The 17229-nt window shown below is 43.2% G+C and overlaps 1 protein-coding gene and 1 long non-coding RNA gene across 5 annotated transcripts in view; one reads left to right on the top strand and one right to left on the bottom strand.

Annotated features, from left to right (window-relative positions):
• Window positions 1–17229, top strand: part of PRKCQ (protein kinase C theta) — a 184107-nt gene that overhangs the window by 61729 nt on the left and 105149 nt on the right. For all 3 annotated transcript variants that reach the window (XM_027073364.2, XM_053225230.1, XM_027073365.2), the window contains 6 exons: window positions 5174–5336; window positions 6476–6507; window positions 6604–6689; window positions 11858–11987; window positions 15870–15979; window positions 16710–16827. In XM_027073364.2, the coding sequence (XP_026929165.1) occupies window positions 5174–5336; window positions 6476–6507; window positions 6604–6689; window positions 11858–11987; window positions 15870–15979; window positions 16710–16827 (639 nt within the window). The remainder of the gene's footprint in view (window positions 1–5173; window positions 5337–6475; window positions 6508–6603; window positions 6690–11857; window positions 11988–15869; window positions 15980–16709; window positions 16828–17229) is intronic.
• LOC106982348 (uncharacterized) lies at window positions 1727–13650 on the bottom strand. 2 transcript variants are annotated; one of them, XR_008299894.1, is made up of 4 exons: window positions 13449–13650; window positions 10906–10991; window positions 5023–5167; window positions 1727–2594 (listed from the first exon to the last, which is right to left on the bottom strand). It is a non-coding gene; the product is annotated as an uncharacterized LOC106982348 (long non-coding RNA). The 2 variants fall into 2 exon arrangements; XR_001431349.3 differs by having other exon boundaries at window positions 1727–2590.

Here is a 17229-nt window from a genome sequence, read left to right as displayed (position 1 = left end):
TGGTAACTGTGACAGCCTGTCTCTTCCTTCTGTTGCATTTGTACTGTCACCAAAGGTCTGTGTAAATAAATCAAATGCTGCTACTCATAAAACCCTAAACCTCAGGGTGGATCTGTGTACTTACGGATTACAAATTGATTTTATTTTTTCCTGAATTAGTTCTACTACCAAGAAACAAGTTTCAGTGTAGATTTATGGTGCTTTCTGGGTCTGGGCTTAACATATACAATGTCTCTGGCTCCAGATTCAAGCAAATACATTAAAAAATATATATGATGAGATAATCGGGGACACTTGAACCCTCACCAGACATTTGGTGATATTGAGACATTGTTATACATTTTTTAGGTGCGAAGATGGTATTATGGTTTTATTTCTTAAAACAGGTACTCATCTTTAACATACATACCAAAATACTTATAGATAATATCATACCAGGAATTTGCTTCAAAACAACCCGTTGGTATGCAGGTATGAATAGTAGATAGGGTATATTGAAAAAGAGTGGTGGTCATGGACTTGTAATTATTGAAGCCGGATGATCAGTGCTGGGAAATTGATTACGGTATTTGCTCAACTTTGGTATGGATTCAAAATTTTCCATAATCCTTTTTTTTTTTTTTTTTGGTAAAGAAGTGAATTCCTAAAGAGGCAGCAATACAATCTGAACTTTTCTTCTTTTATCTTGTAGAGGCTCTAGAAACATAATACTTGGCATTGGACTATTTCTGAGTTGGCCAAATGATACAGAGTGGTTGTAGGAAGCTGAATAACCAGGCCTGCCTAAAAAGTGAAAGTGCTGGCCCAAATGATAATTCCAATGGTGTTCAGTTCCCTCAGGTAGAGGAAGTGTGTTCTTCCCATTAGTTCAAAACATGATCTAACATAAACTGAAAGAAGTCTTCTATGAGAATGCCAAGTATTTTGGGTAAATGATTTAAAGACTGCTGCTTTGAGAAACAGTTCATGGTTACTCATCCTATGGCTATAGAACTTCAATTTTCTGTTAGAATGAGAGAGAATATGGGACACCTGGGTGGCTCAGTCGGTTAAACATCTGACTTCAGCTCAGGTCATGATCTCACAGTTTGTGAGTTCGAGCCCCGCATCGGGCTCTGTGTTAACAGCTCAGTGCCTAGAGCCTGGAGCCTGCTTCGGATTCTGTGTCTCCCTCTCTCTCTGCCCCTCCCCTGCTCATGTTCTGTCTCTCTCTTTCTCTCTCAAAAATAAACATTAAAAATTTTTTTTAAAGATTTAAAAAAAGAATGAGAGAGAATATTCAGATAAGGTTAAAACAATGATATTTCACAGATTGTGATTACTCAAGTCCAGGAAGGGTTTTTTTTAAGAGTAAAATTTTGTCATATTTAAAATTTTTTATACCTAGACCCACACTTAGACTCCATTTCTAAATTTTTATATATCCCAAAGCTCTATTTTTAGCAAACACTATTAAGGAATAACCCAACTAGGAAATTCCTTATTGATGACCAGAAGTATACAATTTCATTCCATTGTAAGAATGTTTATTATTATATATAAAAAAAAATAGTTTTCGGAAGGATTCAAAAAACCAAGACATGAGTTCTCATACTCAAGAGCTTAAGCCTAGATCAAAGAGGTGGTAGAGACTGAACAATTAGAGAAGAATTTAGTCCTAAGCCACATAAATACTAAGCAAGTATTTTTGCTTAGTATTAAGCAAGAGGTCATATGGGTTGCCTTCATTCCAGAAAATTCCATAGGAGTGGACATTGAAAGATAGGCAGAGTTGAATTTGCAAAGAAGAGGGATTGTTTTCTAGAAGGAAAACATGCAGGTTTAAGTACAAATATTAATGCATTGCAGAACTGTGGGAAGACCAGTCTGCACAGATCAGAGGGCCCTTGCTAAAATCAGAATGAAGAATCCAAGATAGATCTTGGAGGACTTGAATCAGGCAAGAGGAGTGTGCAGACCTAGGAAAGTCACCAACAAGGAGTCACAGTCCCATAACAAGCAGGCCATGTTATGTTGAAAGTATCTGGGGGGAAATTGCTTGTGTCAGAATGTGGGATAGATCTGTAAAAGGAGATAGACTGGATAGGGAGAGAGCCTACACAATTTCATTTTCTCAGTGGAGAGGTGATGAGAATCTGGTCTAGGGGCATCGTTATAGGAATGAAATCAAGAGCCCGAAAGAAAATAAGATTTCACGGCAGTTTAGATGAAAGGGTATGCCCATTATAAGCGCATGGTTCAAGTGCTTTATACTTCTTTAAAAATGAGACTTGAATGAAGGGGAAAACATTGACCATATTTATTAAAATAAGTAGAGTAGGCAAATGATAATAGGAGTGGTAGAAGTGGGGGATATGGGAAGAGAAAGCAATTGGGGGAGGACACAGAATTCAGTCTTGGATAAAGTTTAAGATAATGTCATGTCGGGGCGCCTGGATGGCTCAGTCGGTTGAGCGTCCGACGTCATCCACGGCTTCTGAGCTCCAGCCCCGCGTCGGGCTCTGTGCTGACAGCTCAGAGCCTGGAGCCTGCTTCAGGTTCTGTGTCCCCCTCTCTCTCTGACCCACTCCTGCTTGTGCTCCGTCTCTCTCTGTCTTTCAAAAATGAATAAACATTAAAAAATTTTTTTGTAAAAAATAAAAAGATAATGTCATGCCTCCCACACCCTCTTTAATGGAAGCATCAATAGTTTTCTACTCTACAGGGAAACAAGTTGTTCCTTGCTCTCCACACACAAATCACTCCATTCTCTTTTAAAATCCTCATTCATTGGGGCTCTGTCAGTTACCATCTCGCTCTTGATTTTGGCTCAGGTCATGATCTCATGGTCCATGGGATCAAGCCCTGTGTCAGGCTCTGCACTAGCAGCGTGGAGCCTGCTTGGGATTCTCTCTCTCCTCTCTCTGCTCCTCCCCTGCTCATGTTCTCTGTCACTCTCAAAAATAAATAAACAGAGGAACAACTTACTTCAGAAAAAAAAAAACATAAATGCCAGAAGAATTCAAGAAATTCTGAGCTTTTACACAGTTGCTCTCTTGTAATGACCAAAATGGTTAGAGGATAAAGAAAATCAGAGAAAGGACCAAGGGCGTCAACTTATTTCTAGTACTTTCTGACCTTTAAAAAAATTTTATAGTATTCTAGTTTGACAGACTGTGTGTGTGTGTGTGTGTGTGTGTGTGTGTACATATAATTTTTTACAGTAATACAGTAGGGTTCCCAGAATAACTCACTTCTATTGCCTGAATTCAAAAGTAATTTTATACTTTATTGCATTTCATCTGGACCAAAATAGAAATGAGTCAAATCTTACTGACAAACCACCTACTCCGCCAGTCACAGGTTGTAAATAGATCGGCTTATATCAGAACTTGTGGAAGATGGCAGTTGCCTCAGTGACCCTGAATTCAACCCCTCATTCGTCAAACCCAATTATTTATAGCTCAGTTCCAAATAAGAAAACTTACATGACCTAACCTTAAAGTATTAGGCAAAGTATTATGTCTCATCTGTGGAACTTTTTAGAGAGTTATGGGGAATGCTCTTTATCTGGGAATTTGGAGTTGCCATAAAACAGACCTGTGGACCACCGTAGAGAAGACTTGAGTCATAAAATGTAGCCTAGGACTTGGGCGGATTCCTAGGGGAGAGGTCTCCATCCATATGCCCCCTGCTCATTATCTACCAATAGGTTTCTCGCCTGGCCACTATCAGGGATGTGGAAAATAAGGTATCATGTCAGGGACATTTGTATCAAACGTGTCATCAGACCCTGCCACTACTTAGCCAGAATGGAAGTAATCTGGTTTAAATATTGTCAATTCTTTCTATTTGTGAAATATGAGCCTCTTACTCTTGCTAAACTTCCATGTTTTATGCTTGCATGAACACAAGAAATAGAATAAATAATCTAAGAATCTTCCAAGGTATTTAAAATTATAATTTTAATTTTTTTTAATGTTTTTAAATGTTTACTCATTTTTTGAAAGAGAGAGGGCAAGAGAGAGAGGGAGACACAGAATCCAAAGCAGACTCCAGGCTCTGCACAGAGCCTGACGTGGGGTTTGAACTCACAAGCTGTGAGATCGTGACCTGAGCTGAAGTCCTATGCTTAACTGACTGAGCCACCCAGGCACCCCTAAAATTATAATTTTAGAACTTATAATCATTAAATTCATTATCCTTATTTCAGTAATGATGATTATCTTTTTTAATCCTTTCTTATTTACTATTTTATTCTTTCTTGCATGCTGGGGTTTTCATCACACTGTTGAGCCATGACTGCCTTGCTATTGTGTGTTTTCTTTGAGTCTGGGCTTCAGCCAGGAAATCACTAGTATTCTAGCCTTTTGGGAAGATGTCATCAGGGCATAGGGCACTATAGACAGTGACTTCCATAGTACCTTCACCAATAGCCAGAACCCAGGGTGAACTGAAGAAGTTAATGTGATGATTTGATATAAATGACTAGGTTACATCCAGGATTACCGAGACATTAACAAATGATTGCAGTGATCTATTAATTTCTGGCTTTTTCTACACTGACCAGCATAGTCTGTAGCTGGTGCACCTGATTACTATAGACGTCAGGAACCAGAGCATAAACAACTTTCGAAAGTGGTTTTGCCCTCACACACAAGTCTAGCTACCTCCTCTCAGTCTATTGGACCCTGCCCATAAACAACCAGATGTAAAGCATTCTGGGAGATTAAAAAAAAAAGTGCTATTTCTAAGTTGCTGTCAGTAACCACAGTATTCTCTAGAATTACAGGCAGAAAAGTATTTGCCACTTCCTGCTTTTTCTGGCTGACTCATCATTGACAGCGAATAGGAGAGGTTGATAAATACCTTGAAAGTTCTGACCTCTGGTTTTAAAAATGGAAAGAGGATAGCTCAGCTCAGTCAGAGAGGAGTGAGGGATTGAGCCAGTGATGCAACCTCATTGTTTCAACCCTATAGTAATACACCCTGTGATAATTCTGTATCATATAATTGAAGAAAGAAGCTTAGTGCTATACCAACCTTAATAAGTACTTGGAATTTTACTGGTGTCGATGCTTGCCTGATTCCTTGTCCGTCTCTACCCCTTCCCCATCTCCCCATCCTCCCCACCCAGTTGTGACAGCCATATCGCAGAACTTCACTTTGTTCTCTGTCCTTCCTGTTCCTGCAGACACAAAGGATATGAGTGAATTCGAGTCTGAAGGCTTCTTTGCTTTGCATCACCGCCGAGGAGCCATCAAACAGGCCAAAGTACACCACGTCAAGTGCCATGAGTTTACTGCCACCTTTTTCCCCCAACCCACATTTTGCTCTGTCTGCCATGAGTTTGTCTGGTATGGTAACTTGGCATTTTACTCCAAGCTTCCCGTTATGCATTTTGTCCCATCCTCTTAACCTGCCAGGGCTGGCATGCTCTACCTCAGTGGGGTGTGCTGGCATAAATACTACATGAGCCTTTTCACCGGCCTCACCTGGATGGATGAAGCTGAAAGTGTGATTCGATACAGTATTTTCATAATGTGACCCCTATAGAGCAAGGAAGCCAGCTCTAGCAGGAATAATTTCCAAGAACTTTGGCTTCTGATTAAATGGGGGCTACTGGGGGTAAGAGGGAAGGGCAGAAGAGGGAGACTTCTTTACTGCTGGCACAGTTTTACAGTCGAAAGTTCTACCACCTTGATAGCCCAACTGTGCTGGTACTAATGTGTGCAAAAGGAAACACTTCTGCATTGGAGCTAATAGGTTTAGATGTTTACAGGGCTCTCGGGTGTCTTAGCAGTCTTCAGACAGAGATCAGTTCAAGCCTCAGTAGGCACATAGCAAAGGCGATGGGACAGCAGAGACCTGAAATGACTCTTGTCTCAGGTTTTAGCCTCCTCACCTCTTGGTGGGGGTGTTCTTTTCTTTGAGCATTCATCAACGCACAACCTCAGCCTAGCTAGGGTACCCAAAGGTCAAATAGTGTTTGGGTGTATTTCCACCAGCTGTTTTCATTGAATGACTAGAATCACCTTCCTTTCTAATAGTGTTACACGGGAATGGGTCTTAAGCTTAAGAATTTAGATATTGCAAATATTATCAGACACTCAGAAAAAAATAAAACATCGTACAGGTGTCTTTACCCATCCGTACTGAGCTTAGAGAGACAATGACTTTTTACGTGAAGGACATAGAAATTTGCTGCTAGGTGCCTGTGATGCGTTTTCAGTCAGTCATTTTCATCTCTACGTGTTGGTTTGGAAAATTCGCAAGTGAGGGGGAAAACAAAAGCTCCTCGTTTATTTAACTATCAGACTTTTAACAAAGCAGCTTAAAAAACAAACAAACAAATATATTAACACTCTTGGCCAGTGATAGACCAGGGCTGCTGATCAGTAAATAGTAGGAAGCTATGAGATCTTGCTTACCTTTTAATGTTTGTGGTGCTGTTGACTCGAACATCCAAATAAATCAAACATCTGCTTTATTGCAGGGGTCTGAACAAACAAGGCTACCAGTGTCGACGTAAGTAAGAAGGGTTTCTGTTGTATTACTGTCATTCTTTGTATTTAATTGTTCCTTCACTTCTGAAAATCTTAAGCGACAATCATTTCTTTCCAGAGTGTAATGCGGCAATCCACAAGAAGTGTATCGATAAAGTTATAGCTAAGTGCACAGGATCAGCTATCAATAGCAGAGAAACCATGGTATGTGTTTAAGTTCCTCTTTTTTGTCTGAAATATGAGAACTCTTTATCCTGACATCAAATTTTACAACCCACTAATTTTTAGCACTGCCTGAGCTTGAATCCTTACGCATATCAATGAACGTCAATCTCCCTAAAACCCTTTCCTCTTCAATAATGATTGTTACTGAGATTCAAAACTAGAGGATGAATAAGAAAAGACTAATAAGAATATCCATGACTCTACCTTTTCCAGAAAAGCATGATAGAAAGTGGCCAGAAAACACAGTTTGGGGCAATTATATGAGAACTACTCTTGTGGCATCTAGAGCTAGAAGGGACAGTTAAAGAATAGAGGAAAACAATTATAAAATACCTGTAAGCATTTACACGGTTTGTATGAGATGTAACAGAAATATAATTCTTATGTGGAGAGGCAAGTGTTTCTTTCATAACGAACTGTGAGGCATATGGCGTGGAAACAAGTTACCCCCTAGGAAAGGGAAGCAGACCCGGAAAGTCAGGCACACTTCCTTTTCCTATATTGCCTTCTTCATTCAACAGGTATTTAGTGTGTATCCAATACATGAAAAATACTCTACTACAGACAATGCACAGCAGAGCCAAAACAGACCCGGTCCTGCCTTTATGGACCTTACCATAAAATTAGGGAACTACGTAATTAACAACAATGTATTGTTTCCATTTATATTAAGTGCTAAGAAAATAGCCAACAGGGTGTGATGGTGGAAAATAACTGAGTGACCTACTTAAACCAAAGGTCAGGGAATCTCCCAGGGGAGGGAGCATTTAAGCTGAGAGCCTCCAGACAGAAAAGGCCCCAAGGGGGAAAGAGTCCGTATGTTCTAGGACCTGAAATGAGACCATGAGGCTGAAACAGCAAGGGCAAGAGAACAAATAGAACACGAATTTGGGGAACTTGGCAGGACCTAGATTGGATGGAGGTTTTTAGACCCCAGTGAAGTGGTTGGATTTTATTTGACCTAAAGTGGGAAGCCCACTTGGTGACTGCTGTAAGGAAATGGTGGGTTGAGGTGTGAACATAAAAAACCAGAAGTGACTACAGAAGTCCCCCTAAGGGGGACGGTTGATGTTACCAGTATGGTAACAATGGAGGTGGAGCAAAGTGAGCAGATTTTCAGGTGATTGCCATGTTAGAAATGACTGGATTTGCCAGTGGATTGGGTGTGAAAAATAAAAGAGAGGGAAATAAAGATGATGCCCAGGTTTTTGTCTTGAGCAGTGGGGTAGAGGCAGAACCATAACAATGTAAGACTAGAGGAGAAATTACTATTTCATTTTTTAATAAGTCCAACCTGAGATGCCTGTAGACATCCAAGTAGAGGTATCAGTGGACAATTTTATATGCACTTGGAATTTATATGAGCCCATAGACCGAATATATAAATTCCCCAAAGGAATCTAAAACTGCATTAGGTAGAAGAGAAGGAGCTTGGGATAATGACTGAGAATAAGAGTTCAGAAAAGGCTCTCCATATATTAACAGTAAATGAGGTTACAGAAACCAGAAAGCAAAGGGGTCAATTGTGGTCATTGCCACTAAAATAAGGACCACATGGAGATATCTGGGGCCCTTGATCCAAGACATTTCAAAAAATTGTAGAGTGTTCGCTTCATTGACCAGCACTGAAGGTTCCTGGAAGTTGACGACATGGACACAATTTATGTACTAATACTACCAACAAGACTAACCTGAAGCTCATTGCAGTAGAACAGTAGCTGAAAAGAGGTGCGACCCAAAGGATGGCAGTACTCCCATAGCTGGAGAGAGATGAGAGATGGATGAAGCTAGAGAGAGGGAAAACCAGAGCAGTCAGGAGGGAGGAAGTCCACCCTTGGCAAGAGGGGAAGATGTCCAAAGCACATGTGGAGATGAGTCTGTGATGGACAGACTGATGGTTCATCAATTGTAGCAGAAAGGGAGGAGAAGATGGTTGCAGATGACAGTGCGTTGTAGATTTGGGGGCAGGAAGGTGAGAGAGCTTCCCTTAGACAGCTTACTACTTCAGTGCAGTCTGGAGATGGGGGGAAGGAAGAGGAGAAAGCAGCAAGTGGCTTTGAGGAGAAAGGATCTGTGAGAGAATTTTCTTGGGATGGGAAAGCAAGGTGGTTAGAGAAGGACAGTAGGAGTGCCAAGGACAGTGAAAAGTCCATCTGAGTTTGAAGGGCCAGCCTGCCAGGTGTGGGATTTTCTCCAGCCATGGGGCAGGCACAGAGAAGGCAAATTGATTGAATTTTTGCAGAGCAGAATATCTCCTAAAATTTAGAGTTGGAAAGGGCACAGTCTCCTATTACAGGTGACTCTCCTAAGGCCTAAAGAGGTTAAAGTAGTTCCTCCATAGTCAACCATCTATGATATAAGTAGCCAGGCTGGGACTAAATTTTAGGTCTCAATCTCCCAGAGCAGTGGTGTTGGGGGTTCCCCCTGCCCCAGTTTTATTGAGAAGTAATTGACATACATCATTGTTTAAGTTTAAGGCATACAGCATGATGGTTTGATTTACATATACTATGAAATCATTACCACGATGGGTTCAGCTAACATCCATCACCATTCTGGAAAACAGTGTGGAGGTTCCTCAAAAAATTAAAAATAGATCTACCCTATGACCCAGTAATAGCACTGCTAGGAATTTACCCAAGGGATACATACAGGAGTGCTGATGTATAGGGGCACTTGTACCCCAATGTTTAGAGCAGCACTTTCAACAATAGCCAAATTATGGAAAGAGCCTAAATGTCCATCAACTGACGAATGGATAAAGAAGTTGTGGTTTATACATACAATGGAATACTACTTGGCAATGAGAAAGAATGAAATCTGGCCTTTTGTAGCAACGTGGATGGAACTGGAGAGTGTTATGCTAAGTGAAATAAGTCCTACAGAGAAAGACAGATACCATATGTTTTCACTCTTATGTGGATCCTGAGAAACTTAACAGAAGACCATGGGGAAGGGGGGGAAAAAGTTACAGAGAGGGAAGGAGGCAAACCATAAGAGACTCTTAAAAACTGAGAATAAACTGAGGGTTGATGGGGGGTGGGAGGGAGGGGAGGGTGGGTGACGGGCATTGAGGAGGGCACCTGTTGGGATGAGCACTGGGTGTTGTATGGAAACCAATTTGACAATAAATTTCATCTTTAAAAAAATAATAATAAATAGATAGAATAAAAAGAGAAAACAGGATTTTTCCTTGTAATGAAAACTCTTAGGATCTACTCTCTTCCTTGTACATCACCCAGCCATGTTGTGGTCACCATGGTGTAGGTTCCATCCCCAGGATTTATCTATCTTATAAATGGAAGTTTGTGCCTTTTGACCACCTTCCTCCACTTACCCCTGCCCCCCAACCCCCTGTCTCTGAGAACCACAAGTCTGAGCTCTTTCTATGAGTTTGGGGGGTGGGTTGTTTTTGGTTTTGTTTTTGATTCCACATATAAGTGAGATGATACAGTATTTGTCTTTCTCTGCCAGACCAGTGTTTTGTTTGTTTAAATCAAATCACCACCTCGCAACCTGCCTTTCTGCTCTCTCTACCTGATGCCTTCAGCTTTCCTGAAAAAATCCCAAATTATAAGAATGTCTCTTACCCTCAATGGCTAATGTCCACTGGAAATAGAATGAGAGCCACGAGTATAATTTTAAATTTTCAGGTATCCTCACATGAAAATTAATGAGATAGTTTACGTTCTTTTTCTCTTACAAAATCTTCAAAATGCAGTGTGTATTTTATACTGAGAGTGTATTGTTTTACCGCCTTGCAGGTGCTCACTTGGCCCACATGGCTAAATGAATATCATATTGGAAAGTACAGATCTATAGTCTTTCCCAGACATATCTTGAACTATTTGAGCTTGGGGTTTAGATTTGAGGGAGAAGACTCCCAGCCTGGACCTTGTCATTAATTGTTCATATTTACATGGGAATGTTTATACAAACTGAGATCTGAAAATTATTTTTTCTTGGTTGAAAATGAGTAGAAGAGGTTCTAGGCAACTTTTAAATAATTTCAGACAGCCATTCTAATGACCCGATGGTGGCTAACATCCTCGGTGGCAATATTAGATACATCACCGTGAATGAGTAGGTCTTCTTTGCTGTGCACATCCCCAAGGGAATTGTCTAAGAACTTCTGGAGAGATGATAAATCTTAGGTAAAACTTTCTTTCTTACACAAGAATATCGGTATTCTTACCAGGAATCAAACCTCCTGATGCTGTGGCTGCTGATGCTGTTCATGTGATACGGTTGGCTAACGGAGATAATTTCAACTCCAGAAAACTAAAAACAAAACAAAACAAAAGAATCCTGCTGTATATCTACCAACAGCATCCCTCTCTTATCTCCCCTCTCCCCATCGCCTAAATCATCAGGTTCATTTTGTTGGAGAAAGGGTAACTAACGGTGAAAGGGTATAGGCTGGTTCTGACTTTCGACTTGTAGACGCCCTAGCCCACTCGCTCGTGTGCGACCTAGACAAGAGTCTTGCCCTCTCTGTGCTTAACCTCCCCATGTATCAAGTGAGGATTCTAATAGAGGCGACTTCCAAGGGGGTATTTGCAATATCACGTGTGTGAGAGGTAATATGTGCAGCATACTTGTCCCCAGCCCCTGGCAGGCCCCTTTCCCTGCCTGTCACCCCCTCCATCCACATGCAAGAGCTGTGACATGCTTCACACGTAGGCTTTTATACTGTTAAGCCCATAGCAGTGTTTCCCCTAGAGGAAGTATTACGTAAACATCTTCCAAAGGTTAGCATACTCATTCTGGGTTGAAAAAGAAAAGGAAGTATTTGTACGAAAATAGGAAGGGCAATGCAACGTTTACTTAGATGCCATTTAGATAAGTGACCCCAGTCCCCTCTTCCTGAAGCTGTGAGCTTCTCTGTGGGAACGCCCCACGTGTTCAGCTTACTCCAGGTTACCCGACGTCTGCATATTATGCACTTGGCCCTTGCCTGGAAGAGCTAATGGCTGCCTGCCTTCTTTGGCCATGGCTGGAAGGGTTGACAAGTAACACTTATGCCCTGAGGTAAGTGCACATTGTTCCAGTGTTTTCAGTGCTCTGTTGGACTCGAGTGCCTGCCAAGACACCCAAAGTTGAAAAGCAGGGACGCGCGTTTGGTCACACGTTCTTCCTTTTTTCAGTTCCACAAGGAGAGATTCAAAATTGACATGCCACATAGATTCAAAGTCTACAATTACAAAAGCCCGACCTTCTGTGAGCACTGTGGGACCCTGCTGTGGGGCCTGGCGAGGCAAGGACTCAAGTGCGACGGTGAGTCCAGTGGGAAAGGAGCGTGGGCCCCGTTGTGGGCCCCCTAAGGGGTGGCTCTGCAGCCTTGATGGAGAGCATGAGGGAAGGGGGGAGGAGAGAGGCTGGACTTCTCCAGCTGACCCGGATGACCCCAACGTCTTGAATGTGAAGTGCCCAAGATGAGACACCAGTGCTGTTCCTTCCTTTCCACCCCCAACACCTTAATCCTTGTAGCCCAGAGAAGTGCAAGCCCGTTGAGTCTAAATGTCAAGTCTCCTGACCTGTCCCCCTTCTCTTGTTCCCTGTTGTGCTGGGGAGAAAGGAAGATAGCATTTTCCCTGACTGGCCCCCCGGCTGGGACCTGCCCTGCCGTGTCTCAGTGTTCGGAGCCTGCCCCTTCTGACCCTGCCTCTCTCCCTCACACCAGCCCTACAGATTCTCTGTGTAGCCCATCAGGGAGCAAGCCCAGCTCATCTGCTTGGCTGATGGATGGTCCTGCACATGAGAATTCTGTGACTGAGACCCTAGGCCCTGGGCCCTAAGCGTGCTGCAAACTCACAGTGCCCAGTAAGAGGCCCACCCCTCTTACCATTCTCCCTCCTCTGATCTCCCCCTTGAAGGCTGGCATTGCAGCTGGCAATGCAGCCGGACTGAGCCTACAGCTCTGCACTCGTCAAGATTTTTGGACCTGCCCTGAGAAAGAGTAAAAACCACTGCAATGCTCTAAAAGTTCAAATGGCTAAGGCGATAACCTCTAGACACCGAGATGCTGTCACATCAGGATCAGGCCGGAGGGAGGGAAAGATTCCCACAAGCCACTTCTGCCTTTTGAGTGGGGCTGGGGGTGGAACAGGGCCAGATAGACTTTCGAAAAGGAGGGAGTTCTGCTGCGGCAGAGGCCTTTCTGTTTTGAATGATTAAAGGTAGAAGCCACTTTACTTTTTCTTCGTCATTTTGTTTTATGCCACTGGTTAAGTCTTCTGCAATTATCTTTTTTTTTTTTTTTTAACTTCTTTAAATTCAAGTTAGCTACCTACAGTGTAGTTTGGTTTCTGGAGTAGCACCCAGTGATTCGTCCTTTCCATATAACATCCAGGGCTCATCCCAACAAGTGCCCTCCTGAATGCCCATCCCCCGTCTAGTCCATTCCCTCCCCTCCAGCAACCCTCAGTTTCTTCTCTGTAGTTGAGAGGCTCTGTGGTTTGTCTCGCTGCCTGTATTGATCTTATTTTCCCTTCCCTTCCCTTCCCCTGTGTTCACCTGTTCTAGTAATAAAGGCAAGGATCCCCTTCAACAGCCTTCTCTTCCTCATCCCTGTTGCGTTTACACGCCCAGTGGAGTCTGGAGTGACATGTTAGTGGAGGCAGGAGGAAGGTTAGGCTTTCAAACCATCACTGAAGGCAAAACCCAGATGTAGTGAGAATTCGTCTCAATAATCCCTCCGTAGCCCAGAAGTGCCACTGAGCACGTAGCTGTTTATACCTGCTCGAGAGCACACAGGTGGGCCTAGTAGTCTGGAGGATCTTTAGGAGTTCATAGGCAAGAAGTAATTCCCGAATGGAACAAGCGGGGCATGAGTGATGGCTCCCCTGGTCCTCTGATGGTCTCTCTCACAGCTCAGGTTTCCCCTCCCTAGAGCCTGAGCACCTCAGCTGCCCAGTGGTGCCAACAGCCTGTCTCTGCCTCTGAGCTTAGAACCCTCTACAAGGGTTCCTCACCATTGTTTCACAGCCATTGTTTCTGTTCCGTCCTCCCTAACGTTCTTTCTCCTCCATTCCCTTCTCTTTCCCTGTCTCCCCCCACCTCCTGCATGCCAGGCAGCCCCTCTCCACTCTCCCTTCCTTTCCTCTTCCCTCTTCCCTCTTCTTCCCTCCCTTCCTCCCCAGAACCCTCTGTAGGTATCTGGCCGATACCTACAGACATCCCTGTGTCCTCACCCCCCATGCCCTTGACTTCACCTCTCCTCCCTCTCTACTCTCTGGACTCTGTTCCTCTGCCTTGGCCCTGCTCTTTCTATCTTGTTCTTTTCTAAGCCACCTTCTTAAGTAGGGCCTCCCTTTGTCTTGATTCTGTCTCCTTTCCTCTGTCCACTTTAATTCCCATGAAAATCATCATCCAAAGGGCCTGTTTACACTCAAAGAGATCAAGTTGTCACCTCATAGGTTAGTAACAGAGACGTAGGACATTACCATAGTGGGGGTGGGGCCTGCCTTCATGCCAGAGCATCCAAGACAAGCTTAGATCTGGCTACCATGTTAAAAAGCAAAGTGAAACTTCCCACTGCTTCATGCCAACTGCCTCCCTTTGCCTTACGGTACTAAGGAAATGCAGCTGGGACTTCCCAGTGTGCAACCCGCAGAAACACATCCAGTAGGAGTCGTGCTGAAATTCACAAGGGCAGAAAGCCATTATAAACAGCATAGTGACTATATTAAGGGCTTTAGTCATACATAAAAGATTTCACTTCGAATGGATTTGGGTTCTATCATGCAGTATACCAGGACAAGTACTGGTTTATATTTACATAGAAAATGCTATTTTATTATGAACTGGAGGAAGAGTAAGCCAGTTAAAACTAAGGGCTGAAGCCTGCTCAAATTCCACTTCAGTAGTTTAATGTATATCTCTTTGGAATAGATAATGAAGATAAAAGACAAGTTGTAGTTGTTGAGCATCTGATGCCAACCACTATACTAAGCTCTTTGCACACAAATGGGTTAATAAGCAGGTAAGAGTACAGGGCACCTGGGTGGCTCAGTCGGTTGAGCATCCGACTTTGGTTCAGGTCATGATCTCAAGGCTCGTGAGTTCGAGCCCCGCATCAGGCTCTATGTTGACAGCTCAGAGCCTGGAGCCTGCTTCAGATTCTGTGTCTCCCTCTCTCTCTGCCCCAACCGACTCACATTCTGTCTCTGTCTCTCTCAAAAATAAATATTAAAAAAAAAAGCAGGTCATAGTAAAAGTGCGTTGTTTTATAGCCTCTCTTGCCTAATGCCGTTATAACAAATGGTACTGATGGACTTGACAGAATGAAATAGGACTTGAAAACAGAATTCTATCAGCTGGAGTTTGAAAATCTTACGTTAGATTTTTTTTATTGTAATAGCAGTGTTTCATAAGCAGAATTTCATTTTTCTAAACCAATGACTTGAAGTAGTAGCTGTCTTTCTACAGACGCCCTGGTCCACACACATCCCAATCCAGGAAGGCTCACGGGATCACAGAAAGTGGAGGGTAGACCTTCACTGCACTTTTTTCAAGACTCATAAATTGGAATATTCCCCGAGAATCATAGGACTTAGAGCTAGATCATTTGGTTCAACCAGCCCAACTCTGCCATATGGGAGAATGGCCTCCAGGCCACTTCCCTACTCCCCACTCCCATCCCGAAGCACAGACCACACCCAGCATGCATACAGGCTGAGGCTTCAGCCTAGAGGGGAGGGAAGCTCCTTGCACCCCATGTGGGGAAGGGGATACTTGGACTCCAATCTAGAGTGGAAGTGAACCACCTTCTATCCTGGCATGGCACATTTTCACCAGAGAGAGCCAGCATCGGTGCTAGTCTCTCAGCAATGGCATAGTCTAAATGCATACCGACAGCAGCCTTCCTCTGCTGTCAGCAAAGCTCTGCTTCTGCCTCTGGTGGGAGTCCTTCCCCAGCACCACATCCAGGAGCCTCTGGTCTGTGTGTGTAGTCTTGGGAAGGGGAGGTGGACGCGTGGTGGCATTGTAGAAGCACTGCCCTCACTTATTTGTATTCAGTGTCTCCTGCTGCTGGGAAGATGGCTCTAGGGATTTGCCAATCGTTCTTCAATGTATGTGTACCTGAAGCAGACCTGTGCAAAGTCCGCTCAGTGAGTTCTGTTCCTCTGGCTCACAGTGTCTCTTTCTCCTTTGCAGCATGTGGTATGAACGTACATCACAGATGCCAGACAAAGGTGGCCAACCTTTGTGGCATAAATCAGAAGCTGATGGCCGAAGCACTGGCAATGATTGAGAGCACTCAACAGGTAGGAAAGGCTTTTAGGTTAAGTTCCTCCAGTTTCAACTTAGCAAGGACTACTCGAGTCCTCCTTCCCTTTGATCTGTGGAGCAATATGGAGTCTGTTTCTGAGCATTTGCCTTGCCTCTGACTTTCATCCTTATGCCCATATCCCCACTCGGAGATATTGATTTACTTCATGCATTTGTATTATAGATATTTTTAGGATCTTAAATTCTTTGTGGCATGAGCAGGGGCAGAAACAAATTCATTGAAATCATTGAGGATTCATTACCAGCTTTGTACCTATCTGCTGGCTAGAATCATCCCTAAAATGTGCACGGAACACTGAGTCGAGGGCAACTTTTGCCTTGCCATTTACTCACATGCACTAGGACTAGAATTGAATTTTTGTATCTAAGAACAAACCCTCTTGGTGTTGCCTTGTAAGCTCTCTTTCCATCCATTAACCTTCCATTCTTAATTGTGACCAAATGATGTAGATAGTACAGGAGAAACCAGTTAGCCCCTGGAAAAGTATGAAGGAAGTGAATATGTGCCTGTTCGTGTATAAAATATAATAGGTAGACTCTTACAGCATATGAGATCCTAAAAGAATGCTGAGGGAAAGAAGGATGTTGGTTATCTATGCATTTAGGATTCTTAAACGGATCTCATCCCCGAGGGCAGCAGGCTGAGCTGATGGGGCCGTAGCGGGTGGGTAGGGTGGGTGGTCTGACTCTTTGTTTATAATCTAGGCTCGCTGCTTAAGAGATAGTGAACACATCTTCAGAGAAGGTCCCGTTGAAATTGGTCTCCCGTGCTCCATAAAAGGTGAAGCAAGGCTGCCGTGTGTACCAGCATCTGGGAAAAAAGGTAGCTATCCTGATCCTCGGTAGAATCATTGTCAGCAATTAATCTTGGTCAGCCCTAATGGAGTCCTCTAGATTTCAACTCTCCATTTACCTGGTCTGATAGGTGGGAGGCTCCTACTTCTTGGAAGTGAAACCAAAATATGCCCCATTAGGAAACCTTTGTAAGAGGGTGGGAGGTGAGGGCAGGGAGAGAATGGGATATAGGTCTACAGTAGGGCTGCAAACGTTTCCTTATTTTTAGAATGTTACTTCCTGTCACTGTTAAAAGGTTTTGCAAAATAAATCTACCATGAATTTCAATGGTGGGAGTGTCACAGTAGGCCATCCTGTTCTATACCTTTGAGACTTTTTGGGGAAGGTTAAAAGTAGAAAAGGGAAGACTAGTGGTGCCTCAACATACATG

Source organism: Acinonyx jubatus, chromosome B4 (assembly GCF_027475565.1).
Source record: "Acinonyx jubatus isolate Ajub_Pintada_27869175 chromosome B4, VMU_Ajub_asm_v1.0, whole genome shotgun sequence".
NCBI classification, from domain to species: Eukaryota; Metazoa; Chordata; class Mammalia; order Carnivora; family Felidae; genus Acinonyx; species Acinonyx jubatus.
Note: the sequence above shows the minus strand (reverse complement) of the source record. Positions and strands in the feature narration are given on the sequence as shown.